At 43.2% G+C, this 19201-nt stretch overlaps 1 protein-coding gene across 1 annotated transcript in view; it reads right to left on the bottom strand.

Annotated features, from left to right (window-relative positions):
* The window catches only part of ANO2 (anoctamin 2), a 313194-nt gene that overhangs the window by 199991 nt on the left and 94002 nt on the right, over window positions 1-19201 (bottom strand). The window contains exons 11-13 of the mRNA XM_019482201.2: window positions 19080-19135; window positions 18779-18820; window positions 4463-4527 (exon numbers count right to left, since the gene is read on the bottom strand). Coding sequence (XP_019337746.1) covers window positions 4463-4527; window positions 18779-18820; window positions 19080-19135 — 163 coding nt within the window. The remainder of the gene's footprint in view (window positions 1-4462; window positions 4528-18778; window positions 18821-19079; window positions 19136-19201) is intronic.

Here is a 19201-nt window from a genome sequence, read left to right as displayed (position 1 = left end):
GTGGGGGAGACATGGGACAGAGCCGTGGCTGATGGGGTGGGGGCAGCTTCCGCTGCTGCTTGCACCCCCGGGAGGGCAGGGGGAAGGTGCACGTACCGCAGCTCCGCTCCCAGCCCCGCACCACTGCCCAGCGCAGCCACGGCATTTCCTGGTGCTTGGATGGAGGAGGGGCATTCAGCCAGGAAGCAGAGGAGCTGCAGTGAAATTTGGGGTGGCTGCAGCCTCCTCCCAGCACCACCCGAGCCTGCTCTGAGTCCAGGCCCTGGCAAGAAGAGCCATGCAGCACTGGCTCCGGCTCCACCCCACAGCTGCTGCCTGCCCTGTGCCATGAAGATCTGGCGGCACACACCCCCACCTCCACCATCCTGGGGTGCTAGCACCACCCAGTAAGCTGTGCCTCCATCCCACAGCCCCCCCAGTGCCCTGGCTGGGCAGTGCCTGCTCCTGCCACCTCCCTCACCACAGGGGGCATTGATCTGACTCCCCATTCCCCTTCCCTCCCCCTCCCCTTCCACCACATTGGACTTACCACCTGATGGCAGTTGTATCAGATATCGGATGATATGCCTACTTAAATATCAGCTATTGGTATCAGCCCTGAAAATCTCTACCAGTGCACCCCTAATAAGGAGTATTTTCTAAGTTACATCACAGACAAAAAATTGTAAAGTTAGTAAATGGAAGAAAGGCATTGCCTAAAATCATATCTCCCTCCAACTTTGTCCTCTGTTGATAAGAAGATCAATTTTAACAAGCAAAACCTAGGCTAGCCCACATGTTACCAGTACAACTTTCCTTGTCTACACTACAGTTTTAATATTTGTTAATTAACTTTGCTACAGATACACTTATTTCAAAACATAGACATAGCCAATGCTTTCATGTGAGAAGAGCCGTCCCCCTACCCCTTTTTCAGCTCTGCCACCTTCATAGCAAATTAAAAACTAAATTTCCCCTTTCAAAAAATACTAAACTTTCTCCATATTTTTTTTATAAGAAAGACAAAATATGAGTTCAGGTACCTAAATTTAGGTAGCCATAGATAAACACTTTGCCTTAACCCCTAAGACAGTAAACTTTTTGTATCCTAAAGCTAGGATCTGATTCAGTTAACATTTAATATCTGTTGGTAACATTCAGAGAGTGGGTGTTACTTGCATTTTAATGAATCAGTTTCAGATACATCTGTATTTTATATTGCCTAAAAACCTTTACATTGAAATAGAGCTTTTGCGGATTAGAAACGTGTAACATCTACACTGTTCTCATTCATTGAATCCCTTCCCTTCACTGATTTACAATAAGCTGACTTTCCCATGTACCCCCAAGGGGGAGCACAAAGCCAAGGCAGCGTGCTTTCAATGATTAAAATATAGGAGTGAGTGGACGTCTCCGCTTTTTCGTTTATTTTTATGAAGAAAATGAAAATGTTCTACATAAGCTAAGTTCAGTGACAACTAGCTCTCCCCAAGGACATCTGACCTCAGCAGGGACCTTAAGATTCCTGGCCTGTGTCAAGAATCTGCACAGCAAAAATGCAATTCCTAGCAGTTGGTTACAGCTGCAAGTGTACATCACTTGGAAACTAGGGCCTGGAGATTGGGGGTGTTTAATATTTGTTCGACAGGGCATTAATTCTGTACGTGAAAAGTTAACAGTCTCCCAGCATAGGCATCTTGAATTAGCACTTGCCTGTGTGCCTGTTTAACAGATACAAAATGAGGATGGTGGGAAGGTTCCCATTGTTGCAAATGGTGTTTCAGTCTGCATCTGCATTTAATTAATGTTTTAATCAACTCATCCTGAGTTAGTTAATATATAATGTGCTCCAAAAGTGAAAAATCCTTTAGAGGGAGAGTATATGAAAAGGGCATGTCTGGAGTGATCCAACTTCTGTTAATATCAACTGTTATTAGTTTAGGTAGATCATAGTATAAATCCTTGGCTGTTCTATTTAGTAGCTATTAATAGACCTGTCCTTCATGTATTTGTCTATCCCCTTTTTGAACCTGGTTATACTGTCTCCCTCTACAACTCCCTGTGACAATAAGTTCTACAAGTTAACTATATGTTCTGTAAAAAAAGAACTTCCTCTTGCTTGTTTTAACACTGTCTCCTGTTAATTTCAATGAGTGTCCCTAGTTCCTGTATTCTGGTACTTGGTAATTAACATTTCCCTATTCACTTTATCAACAGCCTTGTAGAGACCTCTATTATATCCCCCTTCAGTCTTCTCCTTGCCAAACTGAGGAGTCCTAGTCTTTTTAGTCTACCCTGGTACGGCAGATGCTCCATACTTTGTTGCACTTGTCTGTACCATTTCTAATTCCGTCAGTTTGTTTCTGAGAACTGAAGACCAACACTTCATGCAGTATTCAAGTTGTGGGCGCACAATGGATTTATTTGTTTTATGTTTTGTTTTTTGATTTTCTTCTTGATGCCCAACATTTTATTGATTTCTTTGGTTGCTGCGGCACATTGACCCACTGTTTTTAGAGAACTACCTACAATGACTCCTAGAACTTTCTCCTGGGTCATGACAACTAGTGCAGAGCTCAGCACTGTGTATGAAGAGTTGAGGTTATTTTTCCCCATATGCATTACTTTGCACTTATCAACATTGAAGTTCATCTGCCACTTTTATGCCCACCCATTCAGTTTTGTGAAATCTTTCTGCAGCTTCTCACTACCAGTTTAGGATTTGACTATCTGCAGTAATTTAGTATCATCTGCAAATTTTGAGGTTTCATTGTGTACTCCCTTTTTTAGGTAATTTACCAAAATGTTGAATAAAGCCAGGCCCAGTCCAAATCCCTGAAGGACCCTACTACTAACCATCCTCCATCCTATAAAGTCACCTGTTGTTCCTTGTCTTTTAACCAGGGTCTAATCCATAAAAGAATCTTCCCTCCAGTCCCATGGCAACTCCATTTTTACAACGTTCTTGTCAAAAGCTTTTAGAAAATCCAAATACATTATATCAACTGGAAACCCCTTGTCCAGATGTTTGTTAACACTCTCAAAGAACTTCAGCAAATTGTGAGACATAGTTCCCATGATCATCTATGTAGTCCTTGGCTGGAGAGTAAGAATTTACACTTAAAAACTGAATTCAGATCCCTGCAGAGTGAAGATATACTAATGTACACACTTCTGTCAGGACAAAAAAAAATCTGGGAGAAAAAATTGTAGAGTTAAGTGTGTGTGTATATGTTCTAATTGATTCTGACATCTAGAACATGAAATGCATTTTTCCAGTGATAACAGATAGTCAACCCTTCCTTCAAGTGAACTATGGATGATAAAAGTAAGGAATAATGTTATCCACAAGAAAAAAGAATCAATTGCAGAATTTCTATGAAAACAGAGCAACGCAGTGAAAGACTATTATGGGTACAGGAAACACAGAGCTAAATGAAGATGTTGGTTAAGCAAATGCACTTCCATCCTTAATCCAAGATGAGCTGTCAACTTTCTACAATCTCTCAATATTTGACAGGGCTTTAAAATTTGCATGGCCACAAAGCATTTGCTCTAACCAGCTTTCACTGAGGTGATGTTACCAGTTTTATCCTACAGATAACTTCTAACAGGCCAAAATGTTATTAACAAGGAGCTGGCCTAAAGTGTATAACAAACAACTAGGAGGAAACACATACTCCCTCCCAAAAACGGGCACACCCCATAGTTGAAGTCAGATTAACGATTCATAATATACAATTTTTGACAACTCTAGCCTTTTTTCTGTCCACAAGCCATCAATCCGCAAGCTGTTTTTACCAATGTATTCGTTACTATAAAAACATTCCACATGAAGATATTTCAACCCTTTGGTTTTATGAACTTTTCCCTTTGACAGTTTCATATTTGTGGTAAGTGACTGGTCATCTGTATGTTTTAGAGATGGCCATAAGAATTTTATCCCAACTTGGGTTAAATATGAAATGTCATTGAGTTTTTGAAATTTGAAACATTGATCAACTTTAGTCCGATAACACTTTTTTTACTCCCTGACTGGGTGACTGATACTTCCATAGTGAGGGAGAGGGAAACCAAAGCAATTTCACAATCTTCAGAAAAGCAACTTCGGCTGAAACTACTGCATGTGAACATCTTCACTTAATTATTCACCAAACTTTCAGTGTACATTCCTGCAAACAAAATGTCACTGTTATGAATAAGAACATAGTTTTTATTTAAGTAAATTTATGAACTTTTGAAATGTTATATTTATCCAGAAAGAGGCAAAATACAAAAGGTGACATAATATTTTGTGGGTGTGCGTGACTTGTTATATGCTATTACTTAATGGAATAGAAATGGTTAGTGAGCATTAAGAAAAAACATAGCCAACACTCTAAAATCAAAGGCTAGAATATTTCATGCTGGTCAGCCAATAGAGCTACACTAATTTACACCAGCTAAGAATCAAGCCCAATATTATTTCAATCAAATCTATTACCTGATGAGGTCAATAGGCTGATACTTGTAAAATACTCCATATCTTGCCCATTCTTGATACAGCAACTAAATAAAGAAAAACATGCAGAAAGTTAACTTCAAGCAACTGTTTGGATCTGGGCTGCAAACATTTTGTTAGGATTAAAAATACACTTCCAAGCTTCATACTGAAAATCCTCCTACATTTAAAGTTAAGCTGATAAGAACATTTTTAGGCCAACAATATCAGATTCCAACTAGCTATAAAATACTGGACTGTGGCACAAACCCATTTTGCATCTTCCCCTTCTGCCCTCCAACACAGAATTTAAAAAAATGAAAACCCTAAATTTATTAGGAAATAAATATAATAGTTCTCCAAAAATTCTCAGCGCCTTCTTCTTTTTGGAAATTGTGAAAATATTTCAGAGATAGATCTCCTTGCATATTATGGGTCAAATTCTTCTATGATGTACTTCAATTGCTGTCAGTGTAATTAACCCAAAGGTAAACATAACCCAGCATTTCAAGGTCACAAGTGAAACGCATAGTGCTATAAAGTCCAAATTAGTTTCCTGTTTAGGTAGAAAGCTGTGGTGGTAAAAGCTTTTGTCAAAGAGCTACTACAAAGTAGCTAGCTACAAAGTATACTAGAAGGAGAGCAATCACATGTTCATCCCACTGTGCTGGTTCACTTAACCGGTTCCATGTAGCAACCTCTTCACATTCTGCCACACAGATCTTCCATAAAGAAGATGTCCCAGCTGTGTTGAGTCCAACCACCACTACTGGAATCCGTGAGTGGGACAAATAATTCAGGCCCCACAAGGAGGAGAAAGCAGACCACTACAGAGAGAGCAGAGTCAAGGAGAGAAAAGTAGCATATGTCAGAGAGAACATGACGTCTCTCAATGGTGCTACTTGTTGAGCAGAATTCAGGGTATTGTCCTTTATTTGTTTGTTTGTGGCTGAGAACCAGATGCTGCAACTTTTTTGTACTTTCAAAAAACATTTGACAAAGGACCTCGCAAGAGACTGTTAAGGAAATTAAGAAATTATGGTGTGAAAGGCAAAGAATTGTCATGGATCAGAAACCATGGATCAGCTCTGGGACAGAAGACATGGCGTGGATGAAAGGTTAGTTAGCAGAAGGTCCCACATTGAGAACAATCTTTTTTAATACTTGTATTAATAAATGAAAATCATGATGAACAATGAAGGGCCAAAATCTGCAGATGCATCTTCAGGTATGTTAGTTAAGTCTACAGGAGGCTGCGAGGCACCTAAGAAAGCCAGGAGGATGTTCAGTCAGTGTTGACAAATGCAAAGTCTATTTCTCAGTGCTGTTTATGTATTTTTCATTAGCCCCTGCATTAAATGTATCAATAGCATTGGAAGCAGGGGCCAGACCCCAGGGTTCCCTCCCGCCCAGGGGAGTCCACCCTTACTGGTTTATGAGCCAGGCTCACTCTTCTTTTGTCTCCTTCTGGACCCATCCATTCCTTTCTGTACAGTGGTTCAGCTTCCAAATCATTGATACAGGATACCTGTAGCCCTACCTAGCTTATGGCCAGGTTAGGTCACTTTCTGGAGAAGTGGGAAATACTGTTTTTTCAATCCCCCTCAGACTATGTGGGGCCTATGTGGGGCAAATGTCATGCAACAACAGCTGATCCTCCTCTGATGATAGGGAACTGTAATGTGTATCCTCGGGGGGGCAGGAGCTCATACCTCCCCCTTTGCCTAGTGTTGGCTGTCTGAGGATGATCCCCTTAAGGATGGTTTGATGGTCAGACCCTCCCAGGGAATGTAAAAAGGGGTGGTGAATATTAGGGCTATGTGAAACAGCACAATTCCATTTCGACTTCCATTTTGATGGGACAGTGTTTCATTTTGAGTTTAATTTCATTTTAAAATGACTGTTCAGTTTCATTTCATCAAAACTGTTTTGCTGTTTCGACACTGTTTTGACGTTTCGCCCATAGCCTATAATGGGGAAGCACAAAACTGCCTATAACATTGTCATTTCTTGCCTGATTCAAATGAACAAAACACAGCCAGCTTATGAACTTTATTTCATTAGCCTCCTAGGTACAGAAACTCAAGGACTCAATATAGTGAAATTCTAACACACTACAACCTGCTGGACATCTGACTCCCCAGGTACCTCCTCACTTTTACCTGCGCTGCTACAACCCCCTTCCCCCTTCCACCCCATCCTATCCCTCACCCCCTGACCCCTCCATTTCCATTTTCACTGACTGGCTTTCTTGCCTGCATTGCATACCAGCCTCTGACTTCTTTACTATTCTTTCCAACCAGGAACAGCATGCATACACACAAACTGCAGGAGCTTCCTCAGCCTGATGAAGGTTTTCCAACCTGGAAGCTGGCATCCCAGGCAGCTAAGCTGAGCATATGTGGAGCCTCACAACTCCACTGCAACCAGCAAGCCTCAGGCCTGTCAAAGACACGACGGGTCTGGCCTTTCCCCAGCCAGGACTGTGTGCATGCATGTGGTAACTGGAGGTTATGGTGCCTCCAACCCACCTTTCACCAGGAGATCCTTGGTCCTGGCATTTATGGGACTGCTGCGCCACCAGCAGTCCCACCAGGCCTCACTGACCCTGGCAGAGTGCAGTTTTAGTGGTCATGCCCAGGACCTGGGGCCTCCTCCCTCCCCACAGCCCCAGCTCATACCTCCAAGTTCATCCTGGCATGGCAGCTCAGCAGGGACATGTTCTTCCCCTGCTGGCTGGTGATGCAGTGAGTGCCCCCTCCAGCTTGGAGAGCAGGCCATTAAATGGCTTTTTTTAAATGGAAAAAGGAAATAGGTGCGGATGGAGAGAGGAGGGTGACATGCACTCTGTCTGCACCTGGAGTTTGGGGAACCCCAGGAGTGGGACATTCACCTTCAGGAACACCAGCTGCTCCACCAAACCAGGATCCAAGGAGATGTAGTGGGGTGTCACAACATCCCCAACAATGCTGAATAACTTCTCACTCAGAACACTGGTCGGTGGACAGGACAGGTGCTCCCGGGCAACCGTGGCCAGATCCGGCCACGTCTGGCTGCGGCTTGCACAGTAGGTCAAGGGGTTGCACAGCAACAGCTCCACATCCTCGGCAAGATAGGTAGCCACCAAGGCCTGAGTGCTACCTGCTTGATGGTGGGTTCTGGTGCCTCTGGACCCCACCATGGAAGCCATGCCCTTGGCCCACATTTGCAGCACCTGTGGTGAAAGATGAGACTGGCTGGTGGATGCCATGCTAGCATGGGACAGTGGATCCCCCCTCTTCCACATCCCCTCTCCTCTGCTGTTCTGCCTCTCTGACTTTCTTCACCAGCACCTCCATCCACTGATTCAGGCTTTGGCTGCTGCATATGCTGCTCTTTACCCTTGGGTCATACATGGTGGCCAGCATGTGGACCATACTGGACCACAAGGGATGAAACCATTTCCTGATGCCCTCCTTCAGCTGCCTCACCAATGCTTGGATGTCTAGTAGTAGCAGCTTGCCCCAGCCAGGAACATTGATCCCCTGGAAGCTCTTCATTTGGCTCTGAAGTTCCCTCACTATGGGGATCACCTGGCTAGGGAGACATTGCCAGTGCTGAGAGTCTCAGTGGCCTCGAGGAAGGGCTTGAGGACCACCAAGTTCTGGAAGATGGTATCTCACTCAGCTCTGTTAAGGAGGCAGCTGATCCCAATCTCCCCGAGCAAGGGCATCTCATGGATGGCCTTCTGTTGCTCCACCAGCCTCTCAAGCATCAGGTATGTGGAGTTCCACCGAGTCTCCACATCCTGCATGATTTTGTGCTGTGGGATGTTCATTTCTGCTTGTTTGACCCACAACATCTTGCCCCACTTGATGCTTCAGTGGAAGTAGCCTTCCACCTTCCTGCATTTGGAAATGAGCTTGCTGGTGGTGCTGGCGCCATCACTGGCAGCCCTGTTTCCATCCAAAGCATCCCTGACAATGAGGTGGAACTTGTGTGTCACACAGCGGATGCCAACTAAGTTGGCATCATGGATCGCCTTGACCATATTGGCTCCATTCTCAGTGACCATGAACCCACTGGTGAGCTCACCCTGCCCAACAAGCCACCCCTGCACCAAGTGGTTCATGGCCCCCATGATCTCTGTTGTCGTATGGGACTCATCCATCACCTCAGCTTGAAGGAGAGCCCACTAACAGCCTGACTGGTCACACCAGTGCTCTGTGAGACAGAGGTAGGCATGATCTCTACCCCGGCTGCTCCAGATGTCCAAGGTGAAGTGTAAGGCCACCTATGGACCTGCCTTGTGCACTGGAAGACTCAGCCTGGGAAGTAAAATGGAGGTGGAGGAGACTGTCATGCTGGTGCTGCTGCTTGTTGTCATGATGGTGGTGGTGGGGGATATGGCTGGTGCCATCTTGGAGGGGATGCAGTCTCAGGCACAGTCAGTGGCACTGGCACTAGTCCCCTCTCCTTGCTGCTTGTAGAAGCCTCATCCCTGCTAGTTGTAGGAAAGAGACTGTGTCTCAGTTTGGTGTGTAGGGGAACTTACACCTCTCCCTCTACCACCCCTCCCTGAAGGCTTGCCAGTTGCCTTTCCACCATGCTTCATGGTGTGTTTCATAGTGTCTTGCTTTTAGACAAATATATAAATGTATCTGCATTCCTATATAAATTCTGTAAGGTGTGTAGTCTATGCCACAAGGTATAAATGTATAGAAATAAAATATAAATTTATCTCCCTTCCTATATAAATTAAATTCTATAGAGTAATATCCAAAATAATTATAAAATTGAAAAGAATAAATCAATGACTATAATAATAAAATAAAAAGGTCTAGAAGAAAGAAAAAGGTATTCTGGAATCCCACTTGCTAGGCTAGGTTAGCAAGTAGGAAATCATTCAAATCAATGCTAGTAGTAGCCTTCATTGTCCAAAGCTCCTGAGCTGCTGGAAGACACAGCTCAGTAACTTTCAGACCCCAAGGCAGCAAGCAGGGCAGTTCAAATAATGCTGCCTTTTATGCTGTTTTTCCATCCCTCCCCCAGAGTACTGGGATTGGAAGGGACCTCAGAGAAGGATCACAGTCAATGGCCAGCTACACAGTCAATATGAAAGCAGTCCTTCCCCGCTCTTGCTTCCTCTTCCCCCTTCTTCTCCTTACTTTGTTTCCCTGTAGGCAAGCCCAGCTTAAGCTTTGAAATTTGAAACTTTTCAAACCTTTCAAAACCTTTTGATTGCCCTCATTTCATTTCGAGGCTGTTTCGAAGCCCTTTGTTTCATTTTGATTTTGCTGTTTTGAGCTCAAAATGAGTTGAAACAGTGTCGAAACAAAACAGCCAGCAACATTCCACACAGCCCTCATGAATATCCTATGGGTTGTGTCAAAGTATTAAGTGGTTCTCATCAATCAAAGTGTACCTTCCTGAGTGACTTGGAAGTTGACAGCCATTCAAGGAATATGGCAAGTGGACTGAAATGGCAATGCACTAATGTGCAAGAGAAAGAAATAATATCTGCAAGCATCCATGTGTCAGCTTGTGATTGGATTGTTTAAAAACAAGGTATGTATAAATATGCATATTTTCAGGAAAGCTTTGGATTTGTGTATCCTGGCATTTATCTCCTCCATCAGTTGAACATCCAACTGAGAGTGAATAAAGGCTATTTGGTTTCCATTTGGTTTATTTTACTCACAGGTGAAGCTGCAGCAGTGAGACTGAAGGAAATGTCCCTGGAAGCTGGTTGCAACACCTATCATTTCCAGTCATATGCAATTTCTTATTCATATATATATTCAATTTATACCACCCAAAGAGAGGCTCAGGGCAGCTTAAAATGAAAAACAGATAAATGATAAGGACAGATAAAAAATTGAAATAAAATCATATGTCATAAAACAAACTCCTCACATAAGGCTCCACAAATTAACTCTGCCTGCTGAAGGTCTGCCCAAATAGAAAGGTCTCACAGTGCTTGTAGAAGATGTCCAGGCTCAAGCTCTGATGGGCTGTAAGGAAGAAAGAGCTCCAGAGCTAAGGACTGACTACCAAGAACAACCTCCCATGTGCACTGGCCAAAGAAACATGGCACACAGGTTTATTTGCAAAAGTTCCTCTCAGGTGACCTTAGGCATTGTAATGGAACATAAGGGAGATGGCAGTCTCTTAGGTCTATAAAAAACAGACAAGACCAAGTTTTCCACCCCCAAACTGTAGCTAAACTGATGGTCCCTGAAGCAGTGCCAGATACAAGCATTTTCAGTCTGCAAAGTAGTTGGTAAACTTATCACAACATACTGTTAATGACTCCATTTCTGGGTGGAGACAACCCTAATTTCACAGGACATTTATACCATTCACTGCTGCAGTGAGAAAAGCAGTGGAAAAGGGGCAGGCAATGGGGCAGGCAGAGGAGGAGACAGAAGGAGGACAGAAGGTGGGGAGGCAGTGAGGAGAAGTAGGGGGCAAGCAGTATGAAGGCAGGAGATGTAGAAGCAGTAGGAGGGCAGGAAGTAGGGAGGTGGTACAGGGCAAATGCTGGGGTTCGACTACTGCCCATTGTCCCCAACGAAGCTTGCCCCCTGCAATCTGTCTGCCCCTGCCATGCCTGTCCCCCTGTGCCTGCTCCTCCACCAGAGCTTCTGTGACCCGCCTGCCCCCTTCTCCCTTCCCCCCAAAAACAGCTGGGTGGCACAGGCCATAGTTAACCCTTGCCTGAAGTGGTGTAACTTTGACACACCAAGAGGGCACTTAGCTGAGTTAATGAGCTTAAATGTGCAGGTGTTTGTGTTTTAAGTGCCCATAATGTAATTTCCCCCTAAAGTCCCTAAAGCTACCCACCGAAAGAATAGAAAAAAGTATAGTCCTTCACAGAGTAAAACAGGATTACTCTCCTGAGGTGAAACCTATTTTAGGAGGGCTTGGAGAGGAGGAACATAGGCTTAGACATCTAGGTGACAGAATAGAATCTGGGACAGTCTTCAGTTCTGGTCAACCTATCTTCCAAGAGTCAGAATTAAAACGTTCCAGAAATAAATGGCTACATTTCTCAGAGGTGCGGAAAGACTTGCATATGATGCCAAATTAGAAACATGACTAGGACTTTAATAGAGGAAAAAAGGAAGAAAAATACAATATTTTCAACCCCACCTTACCAAAAATCATGACACAAACTCTGAAGAAATTAAAAGACTGGCACATATATCATGAGATGCTATTTTTTAAGTGTCTGTGTGTGGTGGAGGGGTTATTTGTGAAGGTGTTGGGACTGCGGGTGTGTATGGGGGGGGTTGGAGCCCAGAGAGGGGGGTCCCTGTATAGCCTGGCAGGATGCAGGGTACTGTGGGCCAGGAGTGAGAAGCAGCAGTAGGGCTGAGTGGGCTGTGGCTTTGGAGTAAGAAGCAGACTTACAGAGACACAGATATAGACACAGACACTGGCAGCCACACAAACAGCACCCAGCTAGTAAGTGGAGGGAAAGGGGTGAGGGGAGAGGGAAGAGGCATGTGGGGGCACAGATTGAGGCCTTTGCAGTGAGAGAGGGAGTGAGGAAGGAGCAGGATTAAATGGGGCTCCAGAGTCAGGGCAGGTCATGCCAAGGTGCAGGTGAGGGGCGCAGCCCCCTGCAGCAGCGCACATCCCCAGGGGAGGCATAGAGGCACATGCCCTCCACAGGGCAGAGGCCATGCAGTACATCCCTGCCTGCCTGGCAGCAGGTGGAACACTAGGGTTGTGCAGCTGAGTTCCTGGGGCAAAGGCAGAAGGGCACAGAGCCCTGAGCCCACAGCAGGCAACTTGCCTCTGCCCTGGGGGGAGTACATGCCCCCCTATTTCCCCCAGAGGTATTTACTGCTGTGGGGAACCCCGCCCCGGGCACCGCTGGATGACCTGCCCTAGCTCCAAGGCTCCATTCACCCTGCCTCTGCCCCACTCCCTCCCTCACCACAAGGGCCTTGATCTCCACCCCACACCCTCCCTGGCCCTTCCCCCTCTCTCCACCTCTTTTCCTCCACTTACCAGCTGGGAAAATCCAGAGATCTGAGGGTTGGACTGGAGATTGCGAGTTGGGGTTATTTTGACTTTGAAATCCTGAGTCTTGCGGTGGTTTTGTGACAGTTGGCATTACTGAAAATAAGTGATATGAGGCAGTTACATAAAATAGAGTATCATACAGGAAAGGTAAATCAGGTGCTCCTGTTTGCCCTCTCTAAAAGCCAAAACATGGAGATAGCTCAAGGAACTTAAAAGCAGTCACTTTGAAATTGATAAGGAGAAAAACATTTTTAAGCAGTACATAATATGTAGGATTCAGTGCAGCCAAAGATCACTGAATGCAGCTTGGTAGGATTCCATCTGGACCTCTATAAAGGGTTTGAAATGTATAATGATGATTGCCTTAGACATTGTTTTTTAAATTAAAGATATGGGCAAAAGCCAAACATTATCTTGGGAACTTAAAAGGAAATGTTCCCTAACAACATTATTTCATAATTATTCCCAACATGCTTTAAAAAAATGGATATAATTTATCTGGTCCTGGCAATCCCAGAGGATCAGATACAGAACTACACAGATTGCCAATCTCGTTGGCTACAGCAAATTTCATATTCCTTTGAAATTAGACAAGACTATGTATGGAAAAGGCTAAAGTAGTTGTGAAATGAAAAGGGAGTAAAGTCCTTCAGTGAATGATACAGAATTCTCAGGACATTCCAGCCTTTTGTTGCCATAAACCTAATTCCCCTGAATAATATAGACTCACTGGATACTAACTCTGAATGCTATCCATCAGATAATATTTGTTTCTTGGCAGAAAACTAGAGTTTTAACTGAATGATCTTTCTTTTTATTATCTCTTTTTTTGGAGACTGACTATGCGTTCCATGGTAATTTGCATTTAAAAATACATTTTTTTAAAAGGGTTTTTTTTTGTTTTCAGTCAAATTTGAATTTTATTTGTAAATGCGTTAACACTGCTTCACACAGTGTGGTTCAAGCCCTTCATGCCCTCTATGGTCATGAATGTCTTTTATGGGCCAGACTTGCCACCTGGATGTATTCTCTAATATTCTGTAGCTGTGATGCATCACAGCAGTTGTACAAGAGGAAGAAATTATGGCAGAGCAAGGGAGATACAATCAGGCCAAAATGCCTGGTCTATGCAAAAAAAATGTGTGTGGAAGCAATATAGCTGGAGTTGAATTTCCACTAAATGAGTAGCTTTCAGCAGAAATTTCTTGGTTTTTTATATTCCCCCTGCCCCCCCCCCCCCAAAAAAAAATACAAACCCCAACAAACCCCAAGGAAACTGAATTTCATTTTCTGACCATTTTCTTTTTTTCCACTAGCTTGGACTTCTGCACCCAAGCACTGTCCCACACAAATCAGTGAAACTCCTCATAGTCACAGGAATCCATCGTATACACACTAGAGTGTAAACTGCTCATGGATAAACCATGCCTGTTTATAAAGCAGAATGTGCACTGTTAATATACTGAATAATGTAACAAGAGTTCAATGGTATGATCAATGGTATGGGTGACTGGTGCCACCTTAGTCCCACTGACCAGGGGGGTGGGGGGAGCCCAGCAGCTGATCCCATGACAGCCAATGGCTGTGGCCAATCACTGCGGCCACTTCCAGCAGTGCAACGGCACTCCACTCATCATCCGGCACTTGTAGGGGGGGCACTGGTGCTCTTGCCTGCCCCCCCCTGCCCATCACCTAAGCCGTGAGAGCAGCCAGTCAGCGGGTACACCAGCACTCTTCATGCACCCCCTACACATTGCCACTGATCAATGGAGCTATGTCAGTGCGAAAGGGCCAAAATCTAGCTTGATATTTCTAAGTCCGTACAATTTTGCAATTCATCATCAACAGATGAATCCAGCAGCTAATCCTCTCTGAGGACTGTTGACATAACCAGTTCAACATTTTTGATTTCCACCATTTGTGTGCTGTTGGGACCACAAAATAATTAAATACTTCTTTAAATCAAATTAAAGAATGAAATTAATTTAGACACTTGGACTAAGTAAAGCGGATGCCGTCAACTTGACATCTAGTAAGTTAAAAGATGAGTTAAAAGCAGTTTCAGATATTGTTATTGCCAAATCCTCCTTGCTTTTATTTATGTGCATGAAAGTGGTTTTATCTTCATCTTGCTTCTCTTTCTCCAGCCGGCACGTCAAAGAATCGTACACATACCAGGAAGATAATTAACTAAATTCTGGAAACACTAACACATATGAATGCTGTCATACAGCAAATGTAAATTGGCTTCTTCCCACTAAAGTCAATGCCGATAGGCCAGTGCATACCAGTTAAAGATCTGGCTCAGTACTTTTCTGTTCCCAGATTAGAGGTTTAATCCTATACTCTTGAAGTAAGTGGGAATTTAGCAATGGGCTTCATTGGATGTGGGATCTGGCATTAGTTGGGTGTTTCTGTTACAGAGAACAATCCTTCAAAATGCTAATGGAAAGGATGAATAGTATTACTATCACCGTTGACTTCAAGAGGAGCTGAAGGAGGTTAAAAACTACAGTATTTAGTAGGGCTATGCGAAGCTTAGGGTAATGATTCGATTCGGAGATTTGGCCCGATTCGGTGGCCAAATCTCTAAATCCAAATTGAATCAGGGGACCAATTAAAAGGTCTGAATCAATTCAAATCTCTCTGAATCTTTGGAAAGGATTCGGAGAGCTGTGATGATTCGGGCAGTCCCCAGTGCTGGTAGTACTAGGGGCAGGGGAGGGGAGGAGCTGGGGGTGGGGGGAGGGGATCATGGGGAAACCCCTGCCAGCCCCCATCCCCTGCCTGCTCCCCCAGGCCCCCCCAACCCCCACCTGCTCCCCCAGCCCTACCATGGCAGCCCTGCCCGCCCCAGCTGCCAGCCCTTTAAAAAAAGCCCAATGCCCACTGGGTGCTGCTGGGAGGGCAGGGGTGATCCCCGCTGCCTCCAAGTGCCCCACACTGCATGGGGGGCTCTACATGAGCCCCCTGACTCCCCCTTCATTCCCCCATCCCCGCCACAGGTGCCCCACCCAGCCCAGCTCTGGCCCTTTAGGAAAAAAAACCTGAGAAAACATGCAGAGTCCCCCACATGGCAGGGGGCAGCGGAGATCACCCCCCGCCCCACCCCGCCAGGAGCAGAGAGTCCAGGATTTTCTTGGGGGAGGGTTTCTTAAAGGGCCGGAGCCACAGCAGGCAGGTCAATCATGGGGCGGGGGGGCAGGGCTGGAGGAGCAGGGGGGCTCGGGGTCTTGTGCAGAGCCCCCCATGATATGCAGGGCATTGGGGAGCAGCAGGGATTGCCCCTCGCCTGGCAGTGCCTGCTGAGTCAAGGCTTGTTTTTTTAATAAGTGCGGGAGCTGGGGCAGACAGGTCAGCCATTGCTGGGTGAGGGGGGATGGGCCTGGTTGATTTGGAGATTTGGCAAGAGCCAAATTGATTCAGGACAGTGATTCGAATCACCGAATTTAATCACTGTCCCCCAAATTGGCCAAATCCAAAGCGAATACTAGCCACTTCACACAGGCCTAGTATTTAGCCCTACTTTATCTATTCAGATCCATTCCCTGTGAACATGAACAATACTAACTTTAAATTAATTTTTCCAGTAGACAGTCTTACCAATAAGTGTATTTTCTGAAATATACACAGAAACCAAATCCAAAATTGGTTTTGAACATGGCAAAAGAGAATTTACTTTCATTTTTTTATGTAAAAAAAAAAATGGAGGTCTTTCTAAAAAGCATGATTTAGCTTAACCAAGAGTTATGGCAAGAAGTCAGACTGAATGATTATAATGGTATGGATTGGTCTTCAAAGCATTTTCGCCCTGCAATTTCATGAAACTCAGTTTATGGTGAAATGTCTGTGTGTTTCTGCCATTGATTTTATGAAAGTTACAGGAGTCCCTGGAAGAGCTTTGTAACATCATGTTTCACCTGTATTTTCATGGCCCCACAGGTAAATCAAAATATATTTAATCCAATATTTTATCTCTTATAGCATGGCGATGTAATTCCCAGAGAGATTTTACAATCCATTTTTATTTCTCAGCATAAAAGATACTGATAGCAATGAAGAGCCAACTGGTGCCAATGGGCTAGAAGCTTAAAAAGACATCAAGCCACTGATCCTTTTCCTTAAGGCAAGCTACTACAATACTGCTGTGCAAGAGATTCCTTACAGAAATTTCCCCTGTAGCAGACACCTCATTGAACCAGGAAAATTCCTTTGCTCTTAAAATCAAGTCTTAGGCAGAGAGTGTATTTCACCAAATGGTTCTCAAGAGGCAGCCACAAAAAATATTGTTCACAGGACATTTTCCCAAGGATATCCTGAAGAGGGTTAATTAGGATTAACCTTTTCCTTTATGAGCTGGTACATTAGTCTTAATTACTTGGGCTGCCTTATAAAGAAAAGCACCCCAGACAGGCTCCTTTCACCATTATTTGGGGTTATACTACAGGCAAATTAATGGAAGACACATACAACTTAAAGGGGATGTAACAGAAAGGGGTAGAAAATAGGTTTAAAAAAATGTCCCCCTTCCCTTTAAATCTGATCAGGGCTTTTCAGGAAATTAAACACTGAGACTATTACATTCAGATAGAAAACAGATGATCATATACATAGAAATACTACAGCAGATTCTACAGCTAGACAGCAAAGACATATGCAAACAATCAATGCAGCATTTCTGCAAAGAACCTTTTATGTTTTTAATACTTAACACTTCATAACAGGTCCTAATAGACAGGATGAAAAGAAGGCAGTACAAAATGCAACTTGTCAAATGAATATTTTTCCAGGCATTAATACTTTCAGGCCCTCTCTTCCCTATCCCCACATTATCCAATCTGTTCTCACAGACAGCCTAGCTGTTAGAATTCTTCTTCTAACTGGAAGTTTGTTTAGCTTTTTAAGTAGGTAAACTCTGCGGCTGCATTTAGACCCTATAGTAATGCTCCATTCATTTAGCCAGAATAGGCTAGTATAAATGCGGTATAGACAATGTCATGATACACAAAAGCACAGATCTGCTTGAACAGGAGTTGGTTATTAAAGAAGACAACTATAAAAGGAGACAGGTTTCCACACAATTTGCATCCCAGCTTTGTCTCTTTTGTTTACCAAAGAGCATAACCTAAATGATAACATACATGGCATACAGAGACATCTAGTGGCTGGCATAACTACATTACAAAGAACAGATGCTCAGGAAAATCAAGTTTTTCTGCTCTTCTTTGACACAGCCCTGGCAGCTAATCGATCATTGCAAATTAGTACACAAGATTAGTTTCAAATGCAAATTGTAACCACTACACAAGAAGTTGATTTCTTGGGAATTATACCTCTGAAAACTATGGGAACAATTTTAACATTCATGCTATAATGAATAGTATTTTCCTTTTTTTCCTTCATACAACAGAAGGCACATCACAGTGTAGAAAAAAGCTGGGTAAAAATATTTATGAATTGACTTACTACTCACCAAGAATATGTGCTCAGAGTATTAGGAATCAAATCACACATCAGGTTTTCTATTATTTTCTTCTCTTCTTCCCTCCCTTTTCCCCCCACCCGTTCTCCCCACTTCATTTCCTATCAGTTCTCTTATATGTAAAAATGCTTCAATACAAACACCCAAGAGGGAAAAAAAATAAACATTAAGGTACAAAATGGAACATAGATTATTATAACACTTGAATGCTACAGTTCATTTCTAGTAAGCAGAATACACATTTTGCAAACTCCAGTGATAGTACATTCAGTTTCTTATTTGTGTTCATTTTTCACACATGGAGATTACAGCTTGGTGAACAGTTCATAATCACTCATCTGACAGACAGAACTTTTTCGTGTTGCGATTACTTGCAAACAATTTACTTTTCAAACAAAATGTATTCAAAAGTTAAAATTTTATGCTACCATGTTTTAGCCTACAGCTAATTCACCTATGTCATCACTTACTTGTGGCAAGGGATTGCTCACTTAAGTCACATAACAATTTTTGCTTCCTGACTGCTTGAATGACATTTTTCTAAACAGGAAAAGGGAAATCCAAGGAATTTCAAGATGGCCAGCTGCATCAAACTAAATTTGCCCTAACTATTGCCAAATGTTATGTTAACATTCTTGCAAACAAACTGTCAATCATATGAAAGGAAGTACCTTGAAAAGGGGTTGCAAATACCAATTAAAAGAATTTGTGGTCATGTTCCTTCAAATGAGCATCAGCAAGTAGTTCTGAGCAGAGCTCCTCTAGCCTTACTTTAGATTATTCAAAATCCACCACAATACTATTTATGTAGAGTATCCTACCTTTCTGTCATTCATCTCATCTGTTTGGCCTTCATATTCACCCTAGAAAAACAATCAAATTGGTAACTGCTGGATGAAAAGAAAAAATGTAATAAAACAAAATATTTATCATAATGGCTTTGCTCAGCAATTTTTCACTATCACTTCGTTATTTCTGCTTTTCAGTTACAGCCAGAATATATTTTATTTAAGAATCTCCCTTACTTTAATTACACTGGGAGATATTTTGCCTTTCCCCAGATAGTAGCCATTCGTGGCTATAATAATATTAGAGAAACACATTTAGATAGCATATACTTACATCATGAAGAGGATATGCTGCATCGTAGATGTGTTTTGCAATTAATGTGGTAATACCTAAAGAGAAATAAATTAATATTGTCAACAGCTATAATGGGGATAGGAATAGATTATATTATTTAA

Source organism: Alligator mississippiensis, chromosome 4, assembly GCF_030867095.1.
Source record: "Alligator mississippiensis isolate rAllMis1 chromosome 4, rAllMis1, whole genome shotgun sequence".
Taxonomy (NCBI): Eukaryota; Metazoa; Chordata; order Crocodylia; family Alligatoridae; genus Alligator; species Alligator mississippiensis.
The sequence above is the reverse complement of the archived record's forward strand: the minus strand, read 5'-3'. Positions and strand labels throughout refer to the sequence as shown.